This window comes from Pristis pectinata, chromosome 10 (assembly GCF_009764475.1).
Source record: "Pristis pectinata isolate sPriPec2 chromosome 10, sPriPec2.1.pri, whole genome shotgun sequence".
Lineage (NCBI taxonomy): Eukaryota > Metazoa > Chordata > Chondrichthyes > Rhinopristiformes > Pristidae > Pristis > Pristis pectinata.
Window position 1 is genome coordinate 95974808 of NC_067414.1, and position 14158 is coordinate 95988965.

The 14158-nt window shown below is 51.5% G+C and overlaps 1 protein-coding gene across 1 annotated transcript in view; it reads right to left on the minus strand.

The window, feature by feature from the left end:
- Positions 1-14158, minus strand: part of itpkb (inositol-trisphosphate 3-kinase B) — a 63065-nt gene that overhangs the window by 12740 nt on the left and 36167 nt on the right. The window contains exon 2 of the mRNA XM_052025169.1: positions 4271-4370. Coding sequence (XP_051881129.1) covers positions 4271-4370 — 100 coding nt within the window. The remainder of the gene's footprint in view (positions 1-4270; positions 4371-14158) is intronic.

A 14158-nucleotide genomic window follows, 5' to 3' on the forward strand; every position in this document is an offset into this window, starting at 1 on the left:
AGAGGTGGGACAAACTTGGGTTGTTTTCTTTGGAGCGTCGGAGCCTGAGGGGAGACCTGACAGAAGTTTATAAGATTATGAGAGGCAGAGATAGACAGTCAGAGTCTGTTTCCCATGGTATAGAGACTAGAGGGTATAGGTTTACGGTGAGGGGCAGGAAGCTTAAAGGGATCTGACGGGTAAATTTTTCATATGAAGAGTAGTTGGGATCTGGAATGAGCTGCCAGAGGAGGTGGAGGAGGCAGGAACAGTAACAACATTTAAGAGGCATCTGGACAGGTACTTGAATGAGCAGGGCATATGGAATTGTGCATGGAATTGTACATTAACGATTTGAATGATGGAATAAATGGTTTCGTGGCTAAGTTTGCGGATGACACCAAGATAGGGGGAGGAGTAGGGAGTATTGAAGAGATAGGAAGGTTGCAGAGGGACCTAGACAGTTTAGGAGAATGGGCAAGGAAATGGCAGATGAGATTCAATGTAGGGAAATGTGCAGTTGTACACTTTGGAAGCAGAAATAAGCGGGCAGATTATTATCTAGGAGGAGAGAAAATCCAAAGCACGGAAGTACAAAGGGACTTGGGGGTACTCGTGCAGGATACCTTAAAGGTTAACCACCAGGTCGGATCGGTGGTAAAGAAAGCGAATGCTATGTTGGCATTCATTTCGAGAGGTATAGTGTATAAAAGTAAGGAGGTGTTGATGAGGCTCTACGGGGCACTAGTGAGGCCTCATTTGGAATATTGTGCGCCGTTTTGGGCCCCATACCTTAGGAAGGATGTGTTGACGTTGGAGCGGGTTCAGAGGAGATTTACGAGGATGGTTCCAGGAATCAAAGGGCTTACGTATGAGGAGCGTTTGTCGGCTCTTGGACTGTACTCGCTGGAGTACAGAAGAGAGGGGACCTCATAGCGACATTTAAAATATTGATAGGAAGGGACAGAGTAGATGTGGCTAGGCTGTTTCCCTTGGGTGGGTGAGTCCAGGACCAAAGGGCACAATCTTAGAATTAGAGGGTACGGTTTCAAAACAGAGATGAGGAGAAATTTCTTTAGCCAGAGGGTGGTGAATTTGTGGAACTCCTTGCCACGTACAGCAGTGGAGGCCAATCAGTGGGGGCGTTCAAGGAGGAGACAGATAGATATCTAAGTAGTCAGGATATCAAGGGATATGGGGATAAGGCCGGGTAATTGGGATTAGAATAGTTTTTTTTTCTTCTTCTTCCCCCATTCCCCATTTCTCATTTCTATTTCCCTTTCCTTGGAGCAGACTCGATGGGCCGAATGGCCTGCTTCTGCTCCCTTGTGATCTTGTGATATATGTACTAGTGCATTGAACAATAAACTCGACTTGAATTAATGCAGGCAGGTGGCATTAGTATGGTGGTTGGCATAGAGGTAGTGGGGTGAAGGGCCTGTTTCTATGCTGTACAACTCTGTGACTGTAACCCCTCCATTCGTACGGGATGGGGAGTGGGGGGGAGACAGGGAAGTTCAACAGACTGGTCATTGCAGACTGAAGCAGCGCCAGGCTGTGACAGTGCTGTACGGTGTGCCATTGCCATGTCAATTAATGCAGACCATCGGTCCCACAGTCAGTCAGGGCCTTTGTTTAATGAGCTGGTAAGTAATTTGCTTGGCATATTTGCATTGTAACCCTGCTTCTGAGGGTGTGATTGCTGTACAGGGAACAATTGGGTCAGGGAGGGAGATGAGCCAAACACAGCCCTCCCAGCACTGATGTCACGCTGGAGACCGGGATGTTCCCGATTCCTCCACCAGCCTGGATTGAATTTGGGACAGTGCCCTGGAGCTTTCACAGGCTGGGAGTACAGGGATCCGGCCGCTGACCCCAGCCCCAGGACTGGTCCTACAGGGGTCCGGCCACTGACCCCAGCCCCATAACAGAGAATCTCAGTGTCAGCATTCAACTCCCTGGAGGTCAGTGTGTGACTGGATACTGGCCCCAGGCACACACCGGGCAATAAGAGTGAAACCACAGGGTGGGCCAGTGATCACAGTGATGGGACAGTGATCACAGGGTGGGACAGTGATCACAGTGATGGGACAGTGATCACAGTGATGGGACAGTGATCACAGGGTGGGACAGTGATCACAGTGATGGGACAGTGATCACAGTGATGGGACAGTGATCACAGGGTGGGACAGTGATCACAGTGATGGGACAGTGATCACAGGGTGGGACAGTGATCACAGTGATGGGACAGTGATCACAGGGTGGGACAGTGATCACAGTGATGGGACAGTGATCACAGGGTGGGACAGTGATCACAGTGATGGGACAGTGATCACAGTGACGGGACAGTGATCACACTGATGGGACAGTGATGGGACAGTGGTCACAGTGATGGGACAGTGATCACAGGGTGGGACAGTGATCACAGTGATGGGACAGTGATCACAGTGATGGGACAGTGGTCACAGTGATGGGACAGTGATCACAGTGACGGGACAGTGATCACAGTGATGGGACAGTGATCACAGGATGGGCCAGTGATCACAGGATGGGACAGTGATCACAGGATGGGACAGTGATCACAGTGACAGGACAGTGATCACAGTGATGGGACAGTGATGGGACAGTGATCACAGGGTGGGACAGTGATCACAGTGATGGGACAGTGATCACAGGATGGGACAGTGGTCACAGTGATGGGACAGTGATCACAGTGATGGGACAGTGGTCACAGTGATGGGACAGTGATCACAGTGATGGGACAGTGATCACAGGATGGGCCAGTGATCACAGTGATGGGACAGTGATGGGACAGTGATCACAGGGTGGGACAGTGATCACAGTGACAGGACAGTGATCACAGTGATGGGACAGTGGTCACAGTGATGGGACAGTGATCACAGTGATGGGACAGTGGTCACAGTGATGGGACAGTGATCACAGTGATGGGACAGTGATCACAGGATGGGCCAGTGATCACAGGATGGGACAGTGATCACAGTGACAGGACAGTGATCACAGTGATGGGACAGTGGTCACAGTGATGGGACAGTGATCACAGTGACAGGACAGTGATCACAGGATGGGACAGTGATCACAGTGATGGGACAGTGATCACAGGATGGGCCAGTGATCACAGGATGGGACAGTGATCACAGTGACAGGACAGTGATCACAGTGATGGGACAGTGGTCACAGTGATGGGACAGTGATCACAGTGACAGGACAGTGATCACAGGATGGGACAGTGATCACAGTGATGGGACAGTGATCACAGTGACAGGACAGTGATCACAGGGTGGGACAGTGATCACAGTGATGGGACAGTGATTACTAAGTGGAGCCATGATGGCTAATTTCATGGTGACCATCACTGAGAAGCATTCATTATTCCAGATCTAAATTCCCCAGCTCCCACTAGGATCGGGATTCCTGCCCTTGGACCTGCTCCTGGTTCCGAAGTGTGGGACCCAGATGTTGGATCAGCCTGTGATCAGTCTGTATCGTTATCCTGCGCCCCTGGGACACACTTGGAAATGCCCCAGGTTCACCCGACAGGCCTGGAGGGAGGGAGTTACTCCCCACCCAGGAAGTGCCGGCTGTGTGGACATAGAACATTCCCAGAGCACCACCCATCGGACACGGACAGAGGTACACACCGCTGGTGTCCCTCTCCAGACAATTGTCGGGGGGACTGAGTGAACATAGGAACAGGCCCTTCGGCCCACCATGTCTGTGCTCAACATGATGCCAAATTAAACTAGATCTCTTCTGCCTGCAGGATTCCCTCCATTCCCTGCATATTCATGTGGCTGTCTAACAGCCTCTTGAACACTTCTATCGTATCTGCCTCCACCCCCACCCCTGGCAGCCCGGTCCCGGCACCCACCCACTCTCTGTGTAAAAAAATCCTGCCCCCCATCTCCTTTAAACTTTCCCCCTCTCACCCTAGAAGCACATCCTCCAGTATTTGACATTTCCACCCTGGAAAAAAGACCCTGACTGTCTACCCTCTCTCTGTCTCTCATAATTTTATAAACTTCTATCAGGTCTCCCCTCAGCCTCTGCCGCTCCAGAGAAAACAACCCAAGTTTGTCCAACCTCTCCTTATAGCTCATACTCTCTAATCCAGGCAGCATCCTGGTGAACCTCCCCTGCACCCTCTCCAAAGCCTCCGCATCCAATGGGGCGACCAGAACTGAACACAATACACCAAGTGCGGCCTAACTAATGTTTTATACAGCTGCGACATGAATGCCCCATTGATTCCTCTGCAGGAAGTGGTACCCACCTGCGTGTCCTGCCAGCTGTATCCATGGATACCGTTTCTTGAAGGACATTACGAATGGAGACCAGTGCACCATGTTTTTGATCTTCCTCCAGGATTTACTCTGGATCAGAGGGAGAGAGGGAGAGAGAGAGAGAGACAGTAGGTAAAAAGGACTCATTCCCACTGTGGATAACTAGTCCAGCCTCTGGATCAACACACCTGGGGCAGCAACACACAGTCCTAATACCAACACACTGGGCCGTGAAAAGGCAGGCGAGCTGATGAAATGACGGGGAGAGCTGGTGACCACCTTCCTCACCCCACCCGTTTCTTCAGCCAGACTGGTGGGTCATTGCTACCCCAACCCTTTCCAACCAAGGGCGCAGGGGTGGAAGCAGGGGGCATCATCCCTCCCCCACCACCCACCTCTTCTGGAGGGGCAGTTTCCCCTTTGCACATCAGCGCTGAGTGGATGCTGTAGCTCTGAGGGCAACAGAGGGGATAACTGGGACACGGGTGCGCAGGGTCAAGTTTCCAAATCTGCGGATGATGTGGAGCTGGGAGAGAAGGGCAGTGATCGACCGCAAGGAGACATGCATGGATGAGGAGAGGGGGGGGTTTAGTGCAGAGAAGGGATCCGCATCAACAGGTAGAACGAGAGACCAGGGAGATGAAATGGCACCGATCTGTATGATCCTACAAACATCTGGGCACGTTGAGGGAATGGTCAGTAATACATCTGGGATTCATAGTGTGTATAAACAGGGAAGCAGTCACATGCAAAGGAACACACACACACACACACACACACACACACACACACACACACACACCATGAATGTACACTCACACACAAAGCACACACATATTCTCTCCCATTCACGCAAAATACACACACACAAAATTACTCAAACACACAATCATTCACACATACACCAGAGCGCACACACACACACGCACACACACGCATACACACACATGCACGCGCGCACACGCACACATGCACGCACACACACACATGCACGCGCACACACACACATGCACACACACATACACACATGCACACGCACACACACATGCACACACACATGCACGCGCGCACACACACACGCACGCACAGTTGGTCACAGTGGAGCAGCAGGCAGAGCCGCTGCCTCACGGCTCCAGAGACCCGGGTTTGATCCTGACCTTGGGCGCTGTCTGTGGGTGGAGTTTGCACGTTTTCTCTGTGACCACGGGGGTTTCCCCCGGGTGTTCCAGTTCCCTCCCACACCCCAAAGACATGTGGGTTGGTGGGTTAATTGGCTGCTGTGAACTACCACCAGTGTGTGGGTGAGGGGTAGAATCTGGGGGGGAGGTGATGGGGATGTGTGGTGAGTAAAAGATGGGATTAGTGTACATGGGTGGTTGATGGTCAGCCTGGATTTGGTGGGCCAAAGGGCCTGTTTCCCTGCTGTATCTCTCAATGACTCACTAACACATACATGGAACACACACACACACACACACACACACACACACACACACACACACACACACACACACACACACACAGGTAGCACTCAGATTTATGAGACACCACACAGCTCAGATGGAGGGTGGGTGTGTGATGCACGTTCAGTAAGAGAGCAGTGGATGCAGAGTGTTGGTCACTGTGACCGAGTGCCTGCCTGTTCTACCTATGTAAACAAGCAGGCAGTTAGAGAGTGTGAAAGAGATTTGCGAGAATGGTCCAGGGTTAGAGACTGGGGCCTTTCTCCATGGGGCAGAAAGCTTGACGGGAGATTTAATCTGTGGCATTGAAATTGAGGAGTTTCGATAGAGTCATACATTTAGATAGACACATGAATATACAGAGAATGGAAGGATATGATCCTGTGCAGGCAGAAGAGATTTAATTTAATTTGGCATTGTGTTCAGCACAGACATCGGGGGCCGAAGGGCCTCTTCCAGTGCTGTACTGTTCTGTGTTCTCTGTCCTAATACTGTTTCACTATGGTGTGGTATTGGTTCATTGTCACAAGTAATGAGATACAGTGAAAAGCTTTTGTGTGCCTGCCATCCAGGCAGGTCATTCCATACATCAGTACATTGAGGTAGTAAAAAGAAAACAGAACGCAGAATAAAGTGTTACAGTTACAGAGAAAGTGCAATGAAGGCAGACAATAAGCAGCAAGGGCCACGATGAGGTAGATTGTGAGATCAAGAGTTCATCTTTTAACATGAGAGGTCCGTTCAAGGGTCTGATAACAGCGGGATAGAAGCTGTGCTTGAGCCTGGTGGTACGTGCTCTCAGGCTTTTGTATCTCCTAACGGGAGAGGGGAGAAGAGAGAATGTCCGGAGTGGGAGGGGTCCTTGCAGCCTAATGGCATGAATACTGAATTCTCCCACTTTAGGTAACCCCCACCCCACTTCCCCACCCCCCCCCCCCCCCGCCACGTTTCTCTTCTTCCCTTTCCTAGCCCTTTTTTCTCTCTCTCTCCTTACCTTTGACCCATTTCTTGGTGGATCTACTCTCCCCTCCTCCCCCGCACCTGCCTATCACCATCTCTTACCTGCATCTACCTATCAGCACCCTGTGCCCACCCCGCCTCCCCTCTTTTGTCCACCTATCACTGCACTGCTTTTCCCTCCTGTATATCGGGCTTCCCCCTTTTCCTATCTTCAGTCCTGAAGAAGGGTCCTGACCCAAAACTGCTTTTCTCCACGGATGCTGCCTGGCTTGCTGAGTTCCTCCAGCATCATCATGGTTTTCATCTAGATTCCAGCATCCGCAGTCCCTTGTTTCTTTGGGAGGGGTCCTTGATTACAGTCAATGGAGGGGAGGCTGGTCTGCGTGATGGACTAGGCCAGGAGGGGTTGTAATGAGAGGGCACGGATTGAAAAGCCATCAGCGGAAGAGCAGGGTTCCCAGCGAGCTATGATCCGGAATGCATTGCGTGAAAGGCTGGTGGAAGTGTTTCCACAAGAATTTCCAACAGGGAATTGGATGGAGGAGGATTTGGAAAGACACAGTTCAAGGGCTTTGTCAAAGGGACCACAGAGGACAAATGAGCCAAATGGGCTGGAGGTGCTTTGTGTTTGAGGTGTTGGTTTACTGACGGGACGGTGTGTCGGTCTGGTAACTGGGGCACGTGCCCGTACTGGTGCTGGGACCGGTGATCCTGAGAACAGGAACTCCAATCCCATCCCGCCCACTCCCAAGGTTTAACCCTAAACCTAAAGCTGGGCTCAGGAACCGTGGTGGAGCTGTCCACATCGGAAGGAGCCCATTTGGTTCATCCTTCAGGGGAGGGGATCTGCCCTCCCGATCCCCTCTGGTGTACACGTGACAACTGCCTCTTAGTTCATTAACTGCCCCTTGTTGGTTTAGGTGCAATGAGCGGTGGTGCAATAAACTCTGGCCTTGCCTGTGGTGCTTGCGTCTGAGCTTAACACATGAGGAGTGTTTGTCCCTGGGCCTGTGCTTGATGGAGTTCAGAAGGAATGAGGGCGGATCTCATTGAAACCTCCCGGATACTGAAAGGCCTGGATAGAGCGGATGTGGAGAGGATGTTTCCATCAGTGGGAGAGTCTGGGATCCGAGGGCACCTTAGAACTGAGATGAGGAGGAATTTCTTCAGCCAGAGGGTGGTGAATCTATGGGATTCGTTGCCACAGGGGGCTGTGGAGGCCAAGTCATTGGGTGTATTTAAGGCAGAGATTGACAGGTTCTTGATTGGGAAGGGGATATGGAGAGAAGGGGGGAGAATGGGTGGGAAAAAAAATCAGCCCTGATTGAATGGCGGAGCACACTAGATAGGCCGAATGGCCTAATTCTGCTCCTGTGTTTTATGGTCATGTCTACATCCTGTGGGTGAAGAAGTAGAGGGAACTGGGAACAGGATCAGGATTGAGATCAGGAAGGGTCAGGAATGGGGTCAAGGAGGGTCAAGACTGGGGTCAGGGAGGGTCAGGATGGGGGTTGGTGAGCGTCAGGGTGAGTCAGCATTGGGGTCACTGAGCGTCAGGGTGGGGGTCAGTGAGAGTCAGGATGGGGTCAGTGAGGGTCAGCATTGGGGTCAGTGAGGGTCAGCATTGGGGTCACTGAGTGTCAGGATGGGGGGTCAGTGAGGGTCAGGATGGGGGGTCAGTGAGAGTCAGGATGGGGTCAGTGAGGGTCAGCATTGGGGTCACTGAGTGTCAGGATGGGGTCAGTGAGGGTCAGCATTGGGGTCAGTGAGGGTCAGCATTGGGGTCACTGAGTGTCAGGATGGGGGGTCAGTGAGAGTCAGGGTGGGGGTGAGTGACAGTCAGGGTGAGGGTCATATTGGGGTCAGTGAGGGTCTGACTGGGGTCGGAGTGCACAGCCATCATCCAATCCAGCGTTTCCTGTTTTAATTCCTGCTTCCATCCCTCTTGAATTCTTTAAGAGTCACTGAGCCTGGTTTATTTTTAGCAGCTCCAGACCCGGAGCCAACTCCGTAAAGGGATAGCTTCCACTTCCAGCCACCGCAGCCCCTGCAGACACCAGCGCAAGTGGTGAAGGGAGCAAAGTCCCCCCGGCGTCGGGAGAGGCCGGGCTGGGTCAGGGTTCAGCGGGTCACGGCCTGGGAGCCGTGTCAGGATTCACACCGCACGGGCCAGAGGACGATCATCCTCCACCCAACCCCCCCCACCAACCCCACCATCCCACCCACCCCCCCCCCCCCCCCCCCCCCACTCTCTGGCCCCACTCCAGTGACGTCACTTTTTCCACTGCCTTGCCGTCTGTGGTATGTGCGCCTCTGCTGATTACAGACCTCCCCCTAACAATGGTTCAGCATCAACAAGGAGCATTAACCCTTTAGTTCCCCCTGTCTGTGTCCATTTCAGTGCACGGAAACTGGCCTTCTGCCTCAGTAACTTGGCTTTTAAACCCTCACCCTCAGACTCCAGTTATTCCTCGCTATTGCCACTTCATACGTGAAGGAAAATTATATTTCATATTCCCTTACAACATAGAAGACCATTCAGCCCATGGAGTCTATGCCAGCTCACGAAGCAATCTCAATCCGCATCTAATTTTCCCTGTAACCTATTCGTCCCCACATTCCCATCAATTCTACCCCTCACCTACACACTGGGGGCAATTTACAATGGTCAATTAACCTCTTAGTTGGGACGCCGTGTTACAACTGTACAAGACGTTGGTGAGACCACACTTGGAGTACTGTGTGTAGTTCTGATCACCTGGCTATAGGAAAGGCGTCATTACACTGGAGAGGGTGCAGGAAAGGTTCACGGGGATGTTGCCGGGACTATAAGGAGAGGCCGGATAGGCTGGGACTGTTTTCCCTGGAGTGAAGGAGGCTGAGGGGTGACCTTATGGAGGTTTATAAAATCATGAGGGGCGTAGGTAAGGTGAATGGTCAGTCTTTTCTTCCCATGGTAGGGGAGTCTGAAACTAGAGAGCACAGGTTTCAAGTGAGAGGGGAAAGATTTAAAAGAGATCTGAGGGGCAAGATTTTCACATGGAGCGTGGTGGGTATATAGAACAAGCTGCCAGAGGAAGTGGTTGAGGCAGGTATATTAACAACATTTAAAAGGTACTTGGACAGGTGCATGGATAGGAAAGGTTTAGAGGGATATGGGCCAAACGCAGGAAAATGGGACAAGCTCAGGTTGGCAACTTGGACGGCATGGACGAGTTGGGCTGAAGGGCCTGTTTTCCGTGCTGTATGACTCTATCAACCAGCATTTCTTTGGGATGTGGGAGGAAACCGGAGCACCCAGAGTAAACCATACAGTCACAGGGAGAACGTGCAAACTCCATACAGACAGCGCCCGAGGTCAGGATTGAACCCAGGTCTCTGGATCTGTGAGGCAGCGGCCCGCTGCGCCACTGTGCGGCCCAGATAGTCCTGCTAATCCCTGCCTCCGAGAGGATGCCAGTCAAGGTAAGGCCATTTGGCCCATCTTGGTCTATTTTTCTGGAAAACCCTCACTTCCAACAAAATTCTCAGGCCAACTGTTTCCCCAACAACTGGAGGGTTTCCGACCCTCTGTACCTGGGAGCCCACTCCATGTCCGTCACTCCCTGCGGTTTTAGTACGTCTGCTGGCTGCAGGAAGCCGTGCCCTCCCTCAACCCTCCTCTCCCCTCGGAGAGAACATAGAACAGTACAGCGCAGGAAGAGGCCCTTCAGCCCACTATGTCTCTGCTGACCATGATACCAAATTAAACTAAATCCCTTCTGCCTGCACATGGTCCTTACCCCTCCATTCCCAGCATACTCATGTGTCTAACAGCCCCTTAAATGACTCCATCATACCTGCCCCTACCACTCCCCCTATCCGCCCATTCCAGGCATCCACCACTCTCTGTGTAAAAACCTGCCCCGTACATCTCCTTTAAACTTACCCCCTCTCACCTTAAATGCATGTCCTCTAGTTTAGACATTTCCACTCTGGGAAAAAGAGTCTGACTGTCTACCCTATCTGTGCCTCTCATAATTTTATAAACTTTTATCAGGTCTCCCCTCAGCCTCCGACGCTCCAGAGAAAACAACCCAAGTTTGTCCAACCTCTCCTTATAGCTAATACTCTCTAATCCAGGCAACATCCTGGTGAACCTCCTCTGCACCCTCTCCAAAGCCTCCACATCCTTCCTGTAGCGGGGCGAACAGAATCACACACAATACTGGGGCGACCAGAATTACTGGGGCAGGTTAATTTGATCCTGAACCAACGTCCTCCTTCCTCGTAATGCAGGCTCTCATCTGTACCACTCTCTCACTTCTTGGTGAGTTGGTCTCCAGCTGTAGCCTGCCCCAGCCTCGGGGGCACCTGGACCTTGCACCCTCTGGGGGTGATTCCCCTCGCCACCTCGGATCCTCTGCCCCTCACCCTCTATGCCTGACTGTTCGGGACATCTGCTGCTATCTGCTTGGGTGTCCCGCCACATGCCCTCACACCGGGAACGTGGTTCGTCTCCCGTTCCTGGATGCTGCACTCTGCACCCAATCTCACGGCAGGGAGAAGGCTAATCAGCCCATCGAGCTAGTGCTAGCTCTGCGAGATGGCTCTGCAATTCATCCCGCCCTCTCGCTCTTTGTCTAAACCCATAAATTTTTCTTGCTTTTAAATATTTATCAATTCCCTTTGGTGAGTTATTATTAAATCTACTTCCCTTGCCTGTCAGACAGAGCATTCCTGCATGTTACAGAGTATGCGGTTGTGTTGTCCCACACCAATACACAAGTGCCGACAAACACACATGCACATGCACACTGACACTCAGATAAATGTACTCACACCCACACACACACACATATACACACACACACACACCTACACACACACAAACACAAAACACACACACACAAACACTCTCACACATATAAACACTCACACAGACACACACAAACAATCTCTCACATATAAACACTCACACATACAAAGTCAGACAAATATACACAGAAACACACATGCATGCACACACACTCACATACACTTGGACATATACACACACAAATGGGAATGCATTGCCTGAAGGGTGGTAGAAGTAGATTTAAATAGGGGTATGTGTGTGTGTGTGTGTGTGCGCGCGCATGAGAGGGACAAAGTATGTGCATGCGTTTGTGTGTGCATATGATTTTGCATTAGTGCCTGTGTGTGAGAGAGCACATGTGCATGTGTGCCAATGCTATGTGAGTGTGTGCTTGTATGTTTGTGTGTGGGTGAGGCAGAGTATTTGTGCAGTTTTGTGTGACAGTGTGTGTAAGTGTCTATGTGTGGGAGAGGGAATACATGCACGTGTATGTATCAGCGGTGCATAAGTGAGCACTTGCACGTATGTGTGTGTGTGTGTGTGTGTGTGTGTGCATGCGCCCATATGAAGTTGCGTGTAAATGTTTCTACGAGTGTCTGTGCACACAGGTGTGTGTGTGTGTGTGTGTGTGTGTGTGCGCGCGCATGGACATGTATGTGCGTCTTGGTGTTTCTTCGTATTTGTTCTGCACTCGTGCATGTGTGTGTGTGTGTGCGTGTGTGTGTGTGCGTGGGTACACAGCCAGGTCTGAGACTGGACACAGTGAAGTACAGGGTCAGCAAGGGCCACCACTCACAGCTCAGCTGTCTCAGAGGCAGCCTCAGGCAGCGTGAGAGGGAGGAACAGGTTCTGGCAATTTGCACTGAAACTGGAGCTTCTGGGAGACTTAATCTTCCAAAACAGGCTGCAGGAAAGCAGCTTGTTAAAGGTCAGGCAAGACTGAACAGGTCTCTCAGCAACAGATCACAGGCACGGAGAATTCAAACAACCTGCCAACACTGGAAATCGGAAATAGGAACAGAAAATGCTGGAAACACTCAGCAGGTCAGGCAGCGTCTGTGCAGAGGGAAGCAGAACCAATGTTTCAGGCTGAAGACCCTTCGTCAGAAATGGAGCAGTGGGAAGACAGGTGGCAGAGGGGTTGGGGAGGGGAGGGAAAGGGGAAATCTCTGGTGGTGAGACCGGGGGGTGGTCTCCCTAGTTACGTCAGGGTATTAAGGCATTGGAAGCAAAATGCACCATGGTCACTCGCCCAGGCTGCTCCGACAGCACCTCCCAAACCTGCCACCTCTACCACCGAGGACAAGGGGTGGCGGGTGCAGGGGGACAACACCACCCGCAGGTTCCCCTCCCAGTCCCACACCATCCCGACTTGGAAATAGATTACTGGAGCAGGAATTCCAAGGGAACGTCATTGTTCCCTTGAATACTTCATCGTGGTTGGAACTCCCTCCCCACCTTCACCAGAAGTGGTTCAAGGAGGATCTTCTCAAGGGGCAGCGTAGGATGGGCAGTAAATGCTGCCCTTGCCCCCTCATGAATGATCAAAAGAAGCAGTCAAACTATTCACACTTCAGCCCTCCAAACCGCGTCAGGACAACAACCAATTGATTAAATTGTTTCATGTTGACTGAGAGACAGAGAAAGCTCCTGCTCTCATTCTCAGTTACAGAATGGAGACAGCATGAAAAGAGGGCCTTTGGCCCATCAGATTGGTACTAGCTCTATATAGGAGCAATCCAGCCCAGCCTGCAGAGCCTGAAGCATTTATTGAGCTCCATTTTGAACTCGGTGATTGAATCTGCCCCACTACTCCTCCTGGCGGTGTCTTATAGATCCTAACAAGCTGTCACAGAGTCACACAGCACGGAAACAGGCCCTTTGGCCCAACTGGTCCATGCCGACCAAGATTCCCATCTAAGCTGGTCCCATTTACCCGCGTTTGGCCCATATCCCTTGAAACCTTTCCCATCCATGGACCTGTCCAAGTGTGTTTTAAATATTGTTAATATACCTCCCTCACCCACTTCCTCTGGCAGCTCGTTCCACATACTGACCACCCTCTGGGTGAAAAGATTGCCTCTCAGATTCCTATTAAATCTTTCCCCCTCACCCTAAACCCATACCCTCTAGTTCTCAATTTCCCAACCCTGGGAAAAACACTGAGTGCATTCACCCTATCTATGCCCCTCATGATTTTATACACCTCTATAAGATCACCCCTCAGTCTCTACGTGCCAATGAAAAAAGTCCCAGACTGCTCAACCTCTCTCCATAACTCAGTCCCTCAAGTCCCGGCAACATCCTCGTAAATCTCCTCTGCACTGTTTCCAGCTTAATGGCATCTTTCCTACAGCAGGGTGAACAAAACCGACCACAATCCTCCAAATGCAGCCTCAGCAGTTCTTTTGTCAATCGCTGTCATTCTGTGCCCCCTGGTTCCTGACCCTTTGTGTCTATCGTGTCCATCAACAGCAAAGTCAGTTCAACGTTTGAAGCGAAACACGCTACCTGCAACCATGTGCACCCCTCAGTACTGTACTAGCGCTTCCACCAGTGAGCGGCTCAGTGGCGCAGCGGGTAGAGCCGCTGCCTCACGACGCCAGAGACCCTGGTTC